Source organism: Rhamphochromis longiceps, linkage group LG18, assembly GCF_057381845.1.
Source record: "Rhamphochromis longiceps isolate RC_006_pf linkage group LG18, R_longiceps_female_GT1.1, whole genome shotgun sequence".
Classification (NCBI taxonomy): Eukaryota; Metazoa; Chordata; class Actinopteri; order Cichliformes; family Cichlidae; genus Rhamphochromis; species Rhamphochromis longiceps.
Window position 1 is genome coordinate 29,221,035 of NC_140574.1, and position 15,134 is coordinate 29,236,168.

Sequence of the window (15,134 nt, forward strand, 5' to 3'; positions counted from 1 at the left end):
TGCGAACACTGCAAGATTTCATTGTGTTTTCTGAGATTTATTTAGAAAGGCCATCATTTCCTGCCTAGGACTTGAGGTTAATTTAATAAGATATTCTTCTTTGGGAGCATTAATATGACAGCGTGAATTCATATCTAGGCTTTTTCCATTTTTATGAATTTTTTACTTATCATCCTAATTTCATAAATGTATAATTCTGGTAACAGAAGGATGAAAATGACAAAGGAAGTCAGAGAGAGAGAGAGAGAGAGAGAGAGAGAGAGAGAGAGAGGAAGATGGTGGGCATGAACCACGGAAGCGTAAGTGACTACATGTGACAGCACACCACACTTTATCCACGGCAGCCCTGCAGAGATGAACCTGCCTGTTCGACAGAGCCTCCATCTGTCTGCGGCCCTGTAAGGAGCATCCACCGTACACCACACTTCATACCGGGTCCCACGCTGGTCCCTTCGGTCCATGCCAATGCCAGCTCTGCTGGTGGGATCTATATTTACAAACAGCTGCCATGGCACTAGGTAGGGTACAATGGAAGGGATGAGAAATACTGCCTTGTATAAGCAGATTAAACAGTCGCGGTCTTGGTGATTCATCAGATATTGTCTGAAATCAATCTCGCTCGCATACTCAAAGTGAAATACTGAGCCAGATTTAGACTATTTTATTTGGTCTTTGATAGAAATTTCTTTGTAAATAAACATTTGTTATATTATACTAACAGGCATATAGAGGAACAGCAGTCATACAGCACACTAGAATAAAGAGATTTTTTAAACATAGACAGGATGGCATGTGGAGCACAGCAGTGTTGAAACACTTAAGAACAGAAGCTTTTAGGTACTCTAGCACAGAAGCCCATGTTTTAAATGGCTACTTTAGAATTTTGCCACAAAGTATCTCCTATAACAAGCATTTAGACATAAAAAAAAAAAAACCAAACAAAACAGAGCAAATGAATTCCTCAGAGAAATTATGTTTGCCATCTACTCTCATTTTCTTTTTGGTCCATTTGAACAATCATCTCATTTTTGCATAAAAGCCATCTTTTCATGCACTATATAAGGTTACAGATTGAAGCCTTTCTTTTCTCCCACCACCTCTTCCCCTTTTTTCTCTCAATCATTCTCACTTTGCGGCGCTTCAACCCTCTATCTTTCTCACAAGGGGAAAACCAGGAAGCCTGAGAATGTGGAGTACTTCCAGCCTCCCATCAGGTTGCCTCTCTCCAGTCTGAGGTAGGCCTTGTCGCCCTTCTCCATAATCACCAGGCCGGCATTGGTGGCGGCTTCTCTGGTCACGTCCTGGTCCCCGGCGAATGCCGAAATCATTGGCCAGCCGTTCACCATCAGGCTAACCTAAGAGATGGGAACCAGCGAGATTAAGAGAGTGATCCACTGGAACCACAGCTATGAGTCACAGAGTTGAGTGGGCGTACCTGAATAGTTTGTCTATTGTAGGCCTTCACCACATGGAAGTTGAAGCTGTACACCCCCCTCCTTGGTGCCAGGAACACACTACTTTCTTGGTCAAAATGAGTGCCCACGTTAACCAAAATCTGAACAGACAGCAGGAAAAAGACGGGGGATGATAAAGTCACGACATGGGTCATTCTTTTCGTCTGTTCAGATTGCTTACTTCCAAACTACTGAGACCTATTTTAATACATCCCTCCCTCCCTCTAAAATGTCCATGGACATGCAGCTTGTGCAGCATAATCCAACCATGTTTTCATTATGTGGCTTCACTACAAGTTCAAAAGTTTAGCAATCAGCTCATTATCACACCCAATGGGAGAAGACACCTGACTACAAAATGATAGCACAGAGCCTTTTGTGTGTTTGCCCATTCTGTACTGTAAAAAATAAACCTGTCACAATTTGCCACAGTATGCTACAAATGGGCATAATAAACATAGATATCTGATAACTCACATTATCAAAGTAGATGATCATGGTGCGGTTGCTCATGTCTGTCGGCTCGTGGTTGGTCTGGCGGCTGGCAGAGAAGGCCACCCGACCCGAGCCAGAGCGCACCGACATGCCCAGGGCGTTTCCGGCGGGCTCGGACGAAGGCGTGGAGTCACACACTACCAAACATTTCCCCTCAAGGATGATGGGCTCTGTGTCATTCTGGCCCCTGGATCCCAAAGGTCCCCACAACAGGAGCATGCCCAGGAGGAGCAGGATGTCAGGGTGGACTGACCCGAGGTGCATGACTGAACCTGAGATTTTATTTTTTTTTAAGTCAAATATCTCTAATTTCTAAGGACAATAGTCACTCTGGGCAATCTGCAAAATAAATAAACATGCTACGGCTAAAGAAACACTCTATATCAGAACAGAAAGAGAAAGAAAACCTGTTTGTTTTTTTAATTTAGTCTATGTTTTCCAGGCAGTTTTGACTCAGATTGGTTTGCTGGTCATATCTGTCAGTCTTTTCTTTCGAGTTTCCCCCTTTTTGACCCCCAGACAAATCCCCAAATCTCTTCAGTGTCCTTTGTGCTGTGTCAACAGGGTCCAGAATGACACTCAGAAAAAAATCACTTGATATTTTCAAGTTGATGTCGTCAGCAAAAAATAAGCAGAGATGTAGCTGAGGAGGGGAAGAGAGGGAGAGACAGAGAAAAGATAAGGGGCGGCACGGTGAGTGAAGATCCAAGTCCGGGCTTAACGGATGAAGACGAGGACGGAAAAGGTGTGGAAGAGAGGGGAAAAAAAAGATGAGGTAAGACTTTGGAGAGGTGACAAGGGGGAGGATGTAGGACCCAGAAGGGAATCAGAGAGAGAGAGATGGGGAACAACTCTACTGAGTGACCATCTGTCTGCCACACACGCTCGCTGTTTCTCCCACTTGTGCCTCTTGTTGCGCACACTCACACACGCTGTAGCCGCACGTACACACATTCATCTTCTCTGCAGGTTCGAAAGACTTTCTGTTGGTTCAGCTCACTGAAATGAGTAAAATGCAAAGCCCCCTCCCCCCCCCCACGCCTCCAATGCCATTTCAAAGTGTAGCATTTTTTAAATATCATCCATTTATCTGTGCAAAATCAGCAACAGGGTGAAAACATTTCCTTCTAAGCTTCAACAAAGTTATTCAGAGACAAATGCATCATGCTTCCTCATTCAAGGAATTACACAATTCATTGTGTTATTCATCAACAGTGACTAAACATGATCTGACTACAAAATTATGAGATTGTGAGAATAATAAAAGTAATAAACAGAGGATCACCTGTTCCCATGCAAAGGATCGTGTATTCCATATCTGAAGGACTGAAATATCCTTGTTGTCCCGCTCCTCTGTCACATTAATTCACAGCATGGCTGATCACAACCAAGATAGAGACTGCTCTGATCTCTCTGTCTATCTCCCTGTTCTTTCCCTTCTCTCTCTCTCTCTCCCTCCTTTCCATCTGCTTCGTTCTCACCCTTTATGCTGCATCCGCCCACTCACGTTTACAGTAATATAAAAGATAAATAAGTGTGAGCAGCTTCAAAGAGCAAAGTTAGCAAGTGAGTGGCAGTTTTCTCCCCTTCCCCCCCTGTAATTCCCAAACAAAACATTGATCTCCTCACAAGAATCAAAAGATCCTTCGCCATCTTCAAGACAGCGAGATTTATTTCCAGGTCTTTATGCATGTGGTAAATAGAGCTGGATTCCTCGATCCGCAGCACCGTTTGATCCATAAAGATGCTGCTTTTGTGCTTTTCTTTGATCATGCACTTAATGTCTAGACACTCCTAGATACAGACAGGAAATCCCAAAACAGAGGTAGAGCTTCAGAGATGTTTAAGAAAGGCTGGAGTGAGAAAAAAGTTCAAGTTTATCATATTAATATCAGCCAAACAAATTTCCAGCTTTTCTATAACTACATTACTTTATAAACAAAGGCCATCCTTATTTCTAATTGCTGTGGAATCAAGGTGCTGAACAATGTAACTAAAGTAACTAATTACTTTTAGAATATTTTAACTCAGTTACTTTTTTGAAGTAACTAGTAACTATAATTAATTACTTTTTCAAAGTAACTTGCCCAACACTGGAAATGAACATAATTGGTCCCCTTTAAAATGAGCCTTTCCATCTAGTGTTTAGGGAAGTATCAAATTCCCTTTGGGTGTCTTCTGGAAATGTTTTCACATGCCAGCTGATCGCAGCTTTAGAAGACACAGTTTTGTCTCTTTGGTGAGGAAGAGCTAAAGCTCTGTTTTAGAGCAGGAAGCAGAGAAACAGCAGCTCATGGCAAAGACTCCAACAGAGGTTTGCGTAAGTTACACAGACGGGGAAAAAACAACAGCACTTTATTTTGGAATGGCCAAAACAGCACAGAGTTCATCATCATCATCCTCCTAGCTGTCCTCTTCATCACATCAGACTTTAACAATAGTGATCCGACTGTTGAGCTCAGCTTTGTAGAGTCCAAAGCCCAGGCACACCGGCTGAGTAAAGGTGGTGGAGAAAGTGTGGAGGTGGATCAGGTTGTTAGACGGTCCCACCTCTGAGTAGGTGATGGTGCCTGAGCTGTAGTCCACGGCTACAGCAACGCGGTTCCCAGTCATTTGGTATGTGAGGCGGGTCTTCCTGCGGTTGTGCCAGGCGGCTAGCTTTTTATCGTGCTGCTGTGTCAAGCTCCATGAAACCTACAAGGGGTTTAATCAAGGAAGATGTTTTCATTTCAGCTGAAACTTTACTATCAAACAATTACTGATGTGGGGGAAATTGATCTGGCGATAATTTTAGTAACTGATATATATTTTAAGTTGAGCAAAAATCACTGCAGCGTTCCAAGGAAGTATTGGCTATATCTTAAATTGCATGTGGTTGACAAGGAAGGTATCACTGTAAATGTTCTCATCCTTCTGCAAAATGTGCTTCGATCATTGACGGTTAAATCAGGGCAGTGATTTTAGTAAAAAACCTAAACATAAAATTAAATGTACACAAAAGAATAGACTAGGAAAGAATAGAACTGGAATACAATTGTTGAACTGCTTTAGTGCACCAGAGGAAAATAGAAAGAAGGTTCACTTTTTTTCAAGGCCAAATTTACTGTTTCACTCTGACTGAATGAATGATGAGATGTTCGAAGGAAAAAATCTTTTTCACTGATGCCAAACAGACTGAGAGATGTCAGGGACAGGCATCAAACAGAGGCTCCTGCTCATTCTATTAGTTATCAAAGAAAACACAAAATCTAACACTGGAACGAGTGTGATTAACCACTCTGGCTCTGCGGCACACTTGTACCTTGTTGTTCCCAAATGCATTGCCTTCTTTGCCCTTCCGTCCAATACTTCGGTAGCAGATGCCCACATCCCAGAATCCCTCGGCTTCCAGCTCCCAGTAGTGAGTCCCAGAGGAGAAGGTCTGGACGGTGAGGACCTGCGGCCAGTGGTCGAAACGTTCGGGATGAGCAGCGCAAGGCAGGCGGTTTTTAACTCGTGTAACTGAGCGCAGGTCATCCGAGATGCTCAACAGAGGATGAGCTGTGTTTGTGTCCAGACTCAAGGGACTGGTTACTGCAAGGAGAGAGATAAATTTTAGTTACTTTCCTCGTAGTACTTAAACTTGTTCGCCCATTTCTATGGAGCAAAACAGAACTTTTAAAATGCAAAACAGAGATTTATAAATATATGCTTTTGAGCCACACCTACATCCTCAATTGCTGTCACCTTCATTTTGTCCCCACTGCGTTACATCTGAATAAATATATTTAAACTTAAACGTTACAAACATGTATATGCATAATTCAGGTCATTAAACTCGTGCTTTTTAACATAAACATCATCTCCTATTTATTCAACACATTCATAGATGGTTCATCATGGTTTTAACTCCATTGATGATGCTTTCTTTATTTAGCTCAAGGCAAACATATTTAGAGTTGAACTGACTCTGATTTGCTATTCTGGACTCAAAACTGAGTTTCTCTTCTTGGGATTAGAGGTCAGCGTTAGACTCAGAGTTTGTTAAACAGATTGCTGGTGTATTCAGCTTCATGTCTCTACCTTTGTATTTGTCTGTGCTCCTCTGTTCCCCGCCTTTGTTGATCACTATGTTTGTCTTCCTGTTTTTAGTGCCAGCTTAGATTTTGTGTCCTTATTTGGGATTTTGATGTCTGCTGCTTTTGAATTTGCGTAGACTCTTGTAAGTTACCAGCAGCATCTTATTAAAGCTTTTGTTTTGTTTGCTCAAGCTGTCAGTCTCTGAGTGTCGGCAAGTGTGTCCTCCAGTGAACCATAGAAACCAACTGAGAAATATTTGCTAATGACATCTACGTGTTAATGAAAACCCACAAACACATTCTTTAGGTTTTATCAAACATGAACTCCAAACAATGTCAAGAAAAATCAGGTCGTTGACTACAGAGGTGTTACATAGTTACATACATAGAAGACTGCTTACAGCCCATCATACCAAAGGTGCCATTGGTCCTATCTATCTATCTATCTATCTATCTATCTATCTATCTATCTATCTATCTATCTATCTATCTATCTATCTATCTATCTATCTATCTATCTATCTATCTATCTATCTATCTATCTATCTATCTATCTATCTATCTATCTATCTATCTATCTATCTATCTAGCTGACCTTTCACTTCTAAATTGAATATGTAAATGACTGCACTCTGGAGCCTCACCTTAAGACCAACTGAGCATTATTTAAATGCCATGTAATTTATGATGTCTGCTTACAGCAGGATGATGTACCATGTCACTCAGAACTCAGATCATCTCAAACTGGTTTCTTGAACATTACACTGGAATTCAAATGGCCTCTACAGTCACCAGATCTCAGTCTAACAGAGCACCTCTGACATGTGGGTTAAGTTCTGAGGTTCAACAAGAAAGCTAACAAGCTTCATTCCCCAAAATGTCTAGCTATTCCGTTAAAATCATTAGCGGGGCAGGTAAGTGTCACACATTCATTCCACTCACAGAGTTCCCTCTTGAGGTCACTGAGACAGCGGAGGGTAGCAGTGATGAACTCGCGGTACTTGCGCTCGATGTCCTCCAGAATGTGCTTCCTGTCTGCGCTGATGGGATCAGGGATGTAAAGTGGACTGTTCAGCTCAGCTAATAACCTACAAATCAAAAGCACAAATGAAATAACGCCTTTATTATTTTGTGTTTTTCATTGTTTCTCTGTCTCTCTTTTCTCTCGAGCTTCCACTGTAATAACACTCCCTAACATGACAACCCAAACACACGTCAACATAACACAGCTCAGGACGAGTCCTAATTCAGTCTGACTGGTTTGTTCTGGACTTACTTTGTGTCATCTGACTGAAAGGCCTGCGAAAAGAAAAGTCAAGGACAGCTGAGAAAAATGCACCAACAGAATGAAAAGCAGCTGTCTGTGTGAATGTGAATGTGCTCAGGTAGATTTTTTTTCTATAAATTCCTACATTTCTACATTTTTGCATTTTCAAATCGCCCTAATATGTAGCCATGCTAAATGTGTGATCTGCTGTAAAGCTTCACTCTCTGGCCACTGTGTATATGTGTAGGGTATTGCAGCATATTCCAGTCAGGACTACAGTGGTGGATTTCCTTGGCTAAAAATGATATTCTGCAGTCGTACAACAGTTAATCTCCCAATCAGAGATTGGACTGGATCGTTACTGGAAACTGGTGCGTCCTGTCTTAAGCTATAATTTAGTTTCGTTTGCATGACCTAGTTCTGGAAAAACTTAATGCTACTCTCACCCAGATGAGCAGGAAAGGGTCTGTCTCTGACAGCAGTAAGGCCAGATAGTGCTGGATTCTTAGGGTGTGGTGCATGTGGTCCCTCACTTTGGAGCAGTCTTCATGCACACGATCCATGACCTGCTGCCTCTCCTTCTTGGTGATGTCTCTCAGTGCCACCACCAGCTTGTTGACCTGGACCTGCAGGTCTGAGCCCAGCTGCTCCACCTGGGCATCGTCCTGCCTCAGAGAATCCTGGAACCAATGAGGACAGAATACTGGATTGCTGGCAGATCAGTGATTGAGACACAATCAAACCACATGACTTGTGATTTTGGTACGAACAGCTTTATGAGTCATTAGATTTCCTTTGCACAGATAAATATGTGTACTCACTACCATGGTGGAATCGATGTTCTCACGCTCTTTGAGGATTCGCTCTCCATCTTTCAGTTTTTCCTCTGCTTTTATAAGCAGTGTCTGAAGGATGACCTGCAAAAATCACCCAGTAGGTATTACAGCAACCACACGTTAACATAAAAACATACATTAATTGATTATCCATCCAGCACACCTTCAGATCATCCTCCACGTGCCTCAGTGCTTTCACTTTGTGCTGAGCGTGGCCTCCTTCCAGCAGACAGTCGCCACACACGTACACTCTCTCATCAGCACAGTAGTAGCGGAACAGTTCTGTGTGCGCCGGGCACCTTCGCTGGGACAGATCGCCCAGCGGATCCACCAAAAGGTGGGTGCTAAACACCGGTCTCTCAAGATGAGGCCGGAGATGTTCGGCACACAGCGACACTTCACACCTCAGGCAGGTCTTAACTGCCAATGGCGGTTGTCCTTTCTCTGCCTCGGGAGGGCAGCAGTCGCACAGCACTTCGCCGTGCTCCTCCTGACACTGGGGACAGGTGAAGCGACCTTTTCCTTCACCCTGGCTGCTCCAGGCCTCCCGGACACAGGCAGGACAGAAGCTGTGACCACAGGGCAGGGGCTGGGATTGGCTGAAGGTGTCTCGGCACACAGAGCAGGTCAGCTCTTCATCCATGGAGGCCATCGTGACAAGGATACTATAAACACTGGTTTCATACAACAGGACGAAAACAAATAAGCACATTGATTAAGCGGCAAACACACAAAACGTACAAATATCAACAACTGTACAGACTAACATGTTTGTGTGATGTATAAGAAAGACTAACACAAGACAGAACCACACACAGGCAGCGCTGGAATGGTGACAAGCTGGGAATGCTTGTTTCACTCCAACTGTGCACTCAGACCAGTAATCCTGTCTACTGGGCTTTTGCCTACTGTGCTCTATGAATAGATACTTCACAAAGTAAGCGGTTTTACTGAGAAAACATGCTGAAAGTGTACAAAAATATCAGAAAGGCCTCATCGACTTTTGTCAGGGAATATATCAGCACAACTAAAAGTGCTAGAAATGACATAGAATACCAAAAAAACCCTTCTTCTTCTTCTTCTTCTTCTTCTTCTTCTTCTTTACAATAATATATACTATCAGATATTTAAAACATTATCAAATGAAACAAAGCAATTATCTAATAAACCCAGGTGTAATATATGGTGGTTCCTTTGCTTTAAAATAGTAGCAAAGGTGTTGTAACACTGACTGTAGACGAGCATTAACTGCACTTAGACTGAAGCTGTTGCAGTGGAGGGATCAGGAGATCATCTGACACAGATGGCTGGCTCAGTTTCCTTTACATGTGCTCTTCTTTTCTGTATTTCCCCCAAAACTTTAATGCTTTAACTAACAACTATGTATCATTAGAAATTACTAAAAAAGCCACAGAAGTGTCATTCCTTACCCGTTAGCTTCTTAGTGTTTGCAGACTAAAGCCATCTGTGAGTGCGTGAGTTGTGTGCGATCAGACTGCCGATTGGAGGCTAATCCCAACAGATTCACTGCACTCAGAGAGGTCAGCTGATCCTGAGATGGGAGGAAGGGCAAAAGTGGGGGGAGTGGGGCAGGGAAATTGATTAGGTAACTCTGAAGATACAAGGTTTAGGGTTAGAGTTTACATCATGTCCCTGCACAATTTAAAACATGTCAGCGTCACATAAAGCGTTTCCTCTCTAGCTGTCCTACACCATGTGTGTCCCACATGTCCAACGCTTTCCATACGTTTGTTTTTGTCATTCAGAAACATGACTGCAGCTTTCAGCAAGCTTAGCTTTACCTGACTTTGTTGGGCCAGTGAACTTATAACAGAGGTTTGGTTTTTTTGTTGAAACACACATGCATACTACTGTATTTCCCCATCACAAAAACTATCAACGTGAACCATTCAGTCAGTGATACTGGGGACAAAACAAACAACATATGCAGCAAGCTCAGAAGGGCGAGGTATTTACCTCTATATTTAATTTTTCTTTTTGTCTTAAGGAATACAAATATATGTGCGTTATTTGCTCTTAAACACAGGTCTTCAGCTTTACACAAAGTAATTTTGTTTTATTTCTGCCAACATTTCCATGCACAGACATGAGAAAGAAGACCTTGGGGTTTTTTCTTCTTTTCTTCCCCAAGCCTTTTTTACAATTAAAAACACGACCTTCAGAATATTCAGTATAGAAATGGATTGGGTTGGATTTCGGCACAAAGATGCGGTGCACAAGGTTGCACACAGAAAAGCAAATAATCACAGAACTTTTGTCAAGGGAACATTTTTGCAATTTTTCTCCTGGCATCTCTGATGAAAAATCTAAAAATTTGGAGGAAGCATCCTGTATTGAGGTCTTACTGTAATTTTCATGCTTTAATAGACACCTCTAAGAAATGTGAACTTACGAGAGCTGATGACATCCATTTTTTTCATTATAATAAAGGTTCAAAATTTCAAAGACCTGCCACATCCATTCAAGAAACACCAATTAGCTCCTGAAATATTCAAATGTTATTGTTTTTTTTAATGACAATGTAACTTCATAGAATTAGGCATGAAGCTAAGAGTTAATAAATAACAAAAAAAACCTCTTTTGTTATTTATTAACTGACTTAACAGTATGAGTAATTTGAATGTACAATATCCTGGACTCTTCAATCAGTAATGTTTCCTAAAGTCATAGGATGTTTTGGGTCTTAAAACCATCAGACGGGTGATAATGCTCGTGCCCATGTGGTGCTACCATAACTGCGACTATTCTCTGGACCCATGGTTTAAACAAATTCTGGCCTCAGTGATATCCAGCATGTAGTAGGTTCTGAGCAGCAGAGGCCTTAAACCTCCTCTAATAAGTCTGAGTTCTCTGCTGGTTGCCGGGATGGATAGTGTGTCTCTCAGGCTGCAAACACTTTTCCTTCACTGGTTTGTGGTTTGAAACTGGCTGTAGGTGTGAATGTGAGCCTGAATGGTTGTCTATCTATTGGGTTAGCCTTGTGATAGACTGGTGGCCCATTGGGGTGTACCCTGCTTTTCATCCACTGCCAGGTAGGATAATTTTTAGCGCCCTGGAAAAGTGGTTAGGATGGATGGATGGATGGATGGATGGATGGATCATAAAGGGGTCTTTATTCACTAGACTCTTAAGAGTAAAATGGTGCATCCAAAACTCACTTTTTTAACGTACAGTGGGGCAAAAAAGTATTTAGTCAGCCACCGATTGTGCAAGTTCCCCCACCTAAAATGATGACAGAGGTCAGTAATTTGCACCAGAGGTACACTTCAACTGTGAGAGACAGAATGTGAAAAAAAAATCCATGAATCCACATGGTAGGATTTGTAAAGAATTTATTCGTAAATCAGGGTGGAAAATAAGTATTTGGTCAATAACAAAAATACAACTCAATACTTTGTAATATAACCTTTGTTGGCAATAACAGAGGTCAAACGTTTACTATAGGTCTTCACCAGGTTTGCACACACAGTAGCTGGTATTTTGGCCCATTCCTCCATGCAGATCTTCTCGAGAGCAGTGATGTTTTGGGGCTGTCGCCGAGCAACACGGACTTTCAACTCCCGCCACAGATTTTCTATGGGGTTGAGGTCTGGAGACTGGCTAGGCCACTCCAGGACTTTCAAATGCTTCTTACGGAGCCACTCCTTTGTTGCCCGGGCGGTGTGTTTTGGATCATTGTCATGTTGGAAGACCCAGCCTCGTTTCATCTTCAAAGTTCTCACTGATGGAAGGAGGTTTTGGCTCAAAATCTCACGATACATGGCCCCATTCATTCTGTCCTTAACACGGATCAGTCGTCCTGTCCCCTTGGCAGAAAAACAGCCCCATAGCATGATGTTTCCACCCCCATGCTTCACAGTAGGTATGGTGTTCTTGGGATGCAACTCAGTATTCTTCTTCCTCCAAACACGACGAGTTGAGTTTATACCAAAAAGTTCTACTTTGGTTTCATCTGACCACATGACATTCTCCCAATCCTCTGCTGTATCATCCATGTGCTCTCTGGCAAACTTCAGACGGGCCTGGACATGCACTGGCTTCAGCAGCGGAACACGTCTGGCACTGCGGGATTTGATTCCCTGCCGTTGTAGTGTGTTACTGATGGTGACCTTTGTTACTTTGGTCCCAGCTCTCTGCAGGTCATTCACCAGGTCCCCCCGTGTGGTTCTGGGATCTTTGCTCACCGTTCTCATGATCATTTTGACCCCATGGGATGAGATCTTGCGTGGAGCCCCAGATCGTGGGAGATTATCAGTGGTCTTGTATGTCTTCCATTTTCTGATGATTGCTCCCACAGTTGATTTTTTCACACCAAGCTGCTTGCCTATTGTAGATTCACTCTTCCCAGTCTGGTGCAGGTCTACAATACTTTTCCTGGTGTCCTTCGAAAGCTCTTTGGTCTTGGCCATGGTGGAGTTTGGAGTCTGACTGTTTGAGGCTGTGGACAGGTGTCTTTTATACAGATGATGAGTTCAAACAGGTGCCATTCATACAGGTAACGAGTGGGGGACAGAAAAGCGTCTTACAGAAGACGTTACAGGTCTGTGAGAGCCAGAGATTTTCCTTGTTTGAGGTGACCAAATACTTATTTTCCACCCTGATTTACGAATAAATTCTTTACAAATCCTACCATGTGAATTCATGGATTTTTTTTTCACATTCTGTCTCTCACAGTTGAAGTGTACCTCTGGTGCAAATTACTGACCTCTGTCATCATTTTAAGTGGGGGAACTTGCACAATCGGTGGCTGACTAAATACTTTTTTGCCCCACTGTAAGTCTCAACGACAAGGCAAGAGGATCAGAATGAGGTTGTTAGAGTAGTCAAGCATAATCCCTGAACCATAGTAGCACTCACTGTCTCTTTACCTTTATTTGAGTAAGGACATGTAGGTATTTACGAGATCCAGTCAGACCACCATTGTCCCATTTTCCTTCTTTTTGGAGAGTGGTATGAATGTAAAGGTGTCAGGACGGTGCTCAATTGGGCCCCTAACAACAATAAAAACAAATATCTTCCCCTTAACACTGAGTACTGCGCTCACTTTACAATCTAAGGTATAATGCAATCTAGATAACAGGAAGTGATGTGAGCAACACAAGGCAATGTGAAGCAAATGAAATTTGATGTTTCTATTTTTCAACTTTGTATCATTCAAGACACTGGAACAGTGAATGCCTGCAGATGTTGAACTAGAAAAATGAAATATTTGCAGCATGTGCAGCACTGTCATTGTTATAAAATGTAAGCCGTACAGGTGTGGACTTTCGCTAGCAGAGGTTGCAACAAAGCAGAGAACTGTCATTAACGAGCTTCATTAGAACAGATAGAATAGAATAATCATTTAATTGTCCCACAGGGGGGAATTTGGTTGTACAGACAATTACAGACAAGAAGAAATTATATATCATAATATATCACACTGACTAATAATCTAATCCTCCTCGTGTGTGTTTTTAATACCAACATGATATCTAGCTGTAGACAAGTGGAGGAAAGAAAATGCAGCAGATATTCACTTTGCCCTTCCGTTGTGACCACTAACAGCTACCGTGTATGGTCTTTTGTTGAGTTTGATTTCCAGAATTTATTCCTGCTCCACAGCTAAACATGCATACAATAACACATAACATAATTCCAAATATGCATTTTGTATTTAAGTTTTTATTAAATGCTTTGTATGTTTTCATTGAAAAAGATAAACCACGGATGCACAGGTGAGTAATTCAATGAAATAAATGGACCCTCTTTATAAGTTTGTACAACAGATCCTCAGCTTGTGTTTTGTCACTTAAACCTAAATCATATCACAGCTGTACTTACTGGACTTTTATGGATATTTCTCTTACTATTTAGTTAATTTCTTGGTGTAATAGTAGGATTTTGACTCTGCAGGTAACTCATTTATGTTTTGGGGGGATTTTTTTGGATTTTCTCAGGCGTCACACTCTACAATACGTGAGATGCGCTGCCTGAAAGCTTCATGGCCTGCCATGCCTGCTTGTGTCTAATAAAAAAGAAGACATAGCAGTTCTGATCTTTCCCATAAAACTGCTCCTGTCAGATGTCATTCAGGTCAGGACCACAACTGTCTTAATCATAAGCAGAATTTTTAATAGCGCACACTGATCTGACCTCCAATGTGGTTTTCGCGCTACTGATTTCTGCAGAGAAGTATTTCTGGTATCCTGGTATCCACCCTCATCTCATTTTCCATTTGGATACTTTCACTGGTCTACGTGACTCTGGATCATGCCTTCTTGACCAAACCAGATTCTAGTTGTCACCATCCTCTGTTATCTGCCTTGCAGGCTTATTTGTAGCCAGATAGAAAGTCTTTGACAGAAGTGAAGCCATAGGGGGTCATAGGTTTGGTGGTGGCAGCAGCCACAATTCTGTTCTTTGCCTACCATTTCACAATCTTCTACTACTCTCACAAAGGGGACACAGCCTCAGAATCAATAGGCTATGTGAATTATTCCTCTGGTGGTCTGACCTGCACTCCACTCAATCTAGTGAGCAGTGCTTGGTTTCCTCCACACACGAGGCTGGTGTAACTAAGGTCCTTCTACCCCAGTTGCTCAGATTGGCCAGGCAGCCAGCTCTATGAAGAGTCTTGGTGGTTCCCAACTTCTTCCATTTACAGATGATAGAGGCCACAGTGCTCACTGGGACCTCCTGCTGCAGATCTACCCTTCCCCAAATCTTTGCCTCAATACAATCCTGTCTTGAAGATCCACAGACAATTCTTTGGACGTCATGGTTCAGATTGAGCTCTGACGTGCACTGTCAACTGTAGGACCTTATATAGATGTGTCCAATCAACTGATTAAAAAGATATTGTAAACTCGTTCAGTATCTAATTACGTAGCACTGGTATTCTTTTTTAACATGTCTTTGAGAGACACCTAGTGGCTTTATTGCTGTAGCACACAAGCCACCGCACCTGTCTGCTTATAGGGAGACATTCTTATGAGTTAAGATAAGACAATAATCAATATCA

The 15,134-nt window shown here is 42.2% G+C and overlaps 2 protein-coding genes across 4 annotated transcripts; both read right to left on the bottom strand.

The window, feature by feature from the left end:
• Nucleotides 1-646: 646 nt before the first annotated feature.
• Nucleotides 647-3,549, bottom strand: cbln12 (cerebellin 12). Of its 3 annotated transcripts, none has more exons than XM_085388658.1 (4): nt 3,235-3,549; nt 1,932-2,221; nt 1,436-1,555; nt 647-1,355 (listed from the first exon to the last, which is right to left on the bottom strand). In XM_085388658.1, the coding sequence occupies exons 1-4, from the start codon at nt 3,263-3,265 to the stop codon at nt 1,158-1,160; spliced, it is 639 nt and encodes a 212-aa protein (XP_085244784.1). In that variant the 5' UTR covers nt 3,266-3,549; the 3' UTR covers nt 647-1,157. The 3 variants fall into 3 exon arrangements, with proteins under 3 accessions (XP_085244784.1, XP_085244787.1, XP_085244785.1); XM_085388661.1 differs by having other exon boundaries at nt 1,932-2,288; XM_085388659.1 differs by having other exon boundaries at nt 1,932-2,592.
• Nucleotides 3,550-3,862: 313 nt separating this feature from the next.
• On the bottom strand, nt 3,863-8,775 carry trim110 (tripartite motif containing 110). Its single transcript, XM_085388662.1, has 7 exons — nt 8,274-8,775; nt 8,099-8,191; nt 7,721-7,954; nt 7,284-7,306; nt 6,950-7,095; nt 5,251-5,522; nt 3,863-4,643 (listed from the first exon to the last, which is right to left on the bottom strand). Exons 1-7 carry the CDS (start codon nt 8,760-8,762, stop codon nt 4,374-4,376), a joined length of 1,527 nt encoding a protein of 508 aa, XP_085244788.1. The 5' UTR covers nt 8,763-8,775; the 3' UTR covers nt 3,863-4,373.
• Between the last annotated feature and the right edge of the window lie 6,359 nt (nt 8,776-15,134).

Excerpts from the sequence above, each read along its gene's own strand:
- cbln12 (XM_085388658.1), bottom strand. The coding sequence starts at position 3,265 with ATGGAATACACGATCCTTTGCATGGGAACAG. Across the intron at positions 2,222-3,234 it reads GATCCTTTGCATGGGAACAG|GTTCAGTCATGCACCTCGGG; the intron begins GTGATCCTCTGT and ends ATAAAATCTCAG. Across the intron at positions 1,356-1,435 it reads ACAATAGACAAACTATTCAG|GTTAGCCTGATGGTGAACGG; the intron begins GTACGCCCACTC and ends CCCATCTCTTAG.
- trim110 (XM_085388662.1), bottom strand. The coding sequence starts at position 8,762 with ATGGCCTCCATGGATGAAGAGCTGACCTGCTCTGTGTGCCGAGACACC. Across the intron at positions 7,955-8,098 it reads AGAACATCGATTCCACCATG|GATTCTCTGAGGCAGGACGA; the intron begins GTAGTGAGTACA and ends CATTGGTTCCAG. Across the intron at positions 7,096-7,283 it reads TTTCAGTCAGATGACACAAA|GTTATTAGCTGAGCTGAACA; the intron begins GTAAGTCCAGAA and ends TTTGATTTGTAG.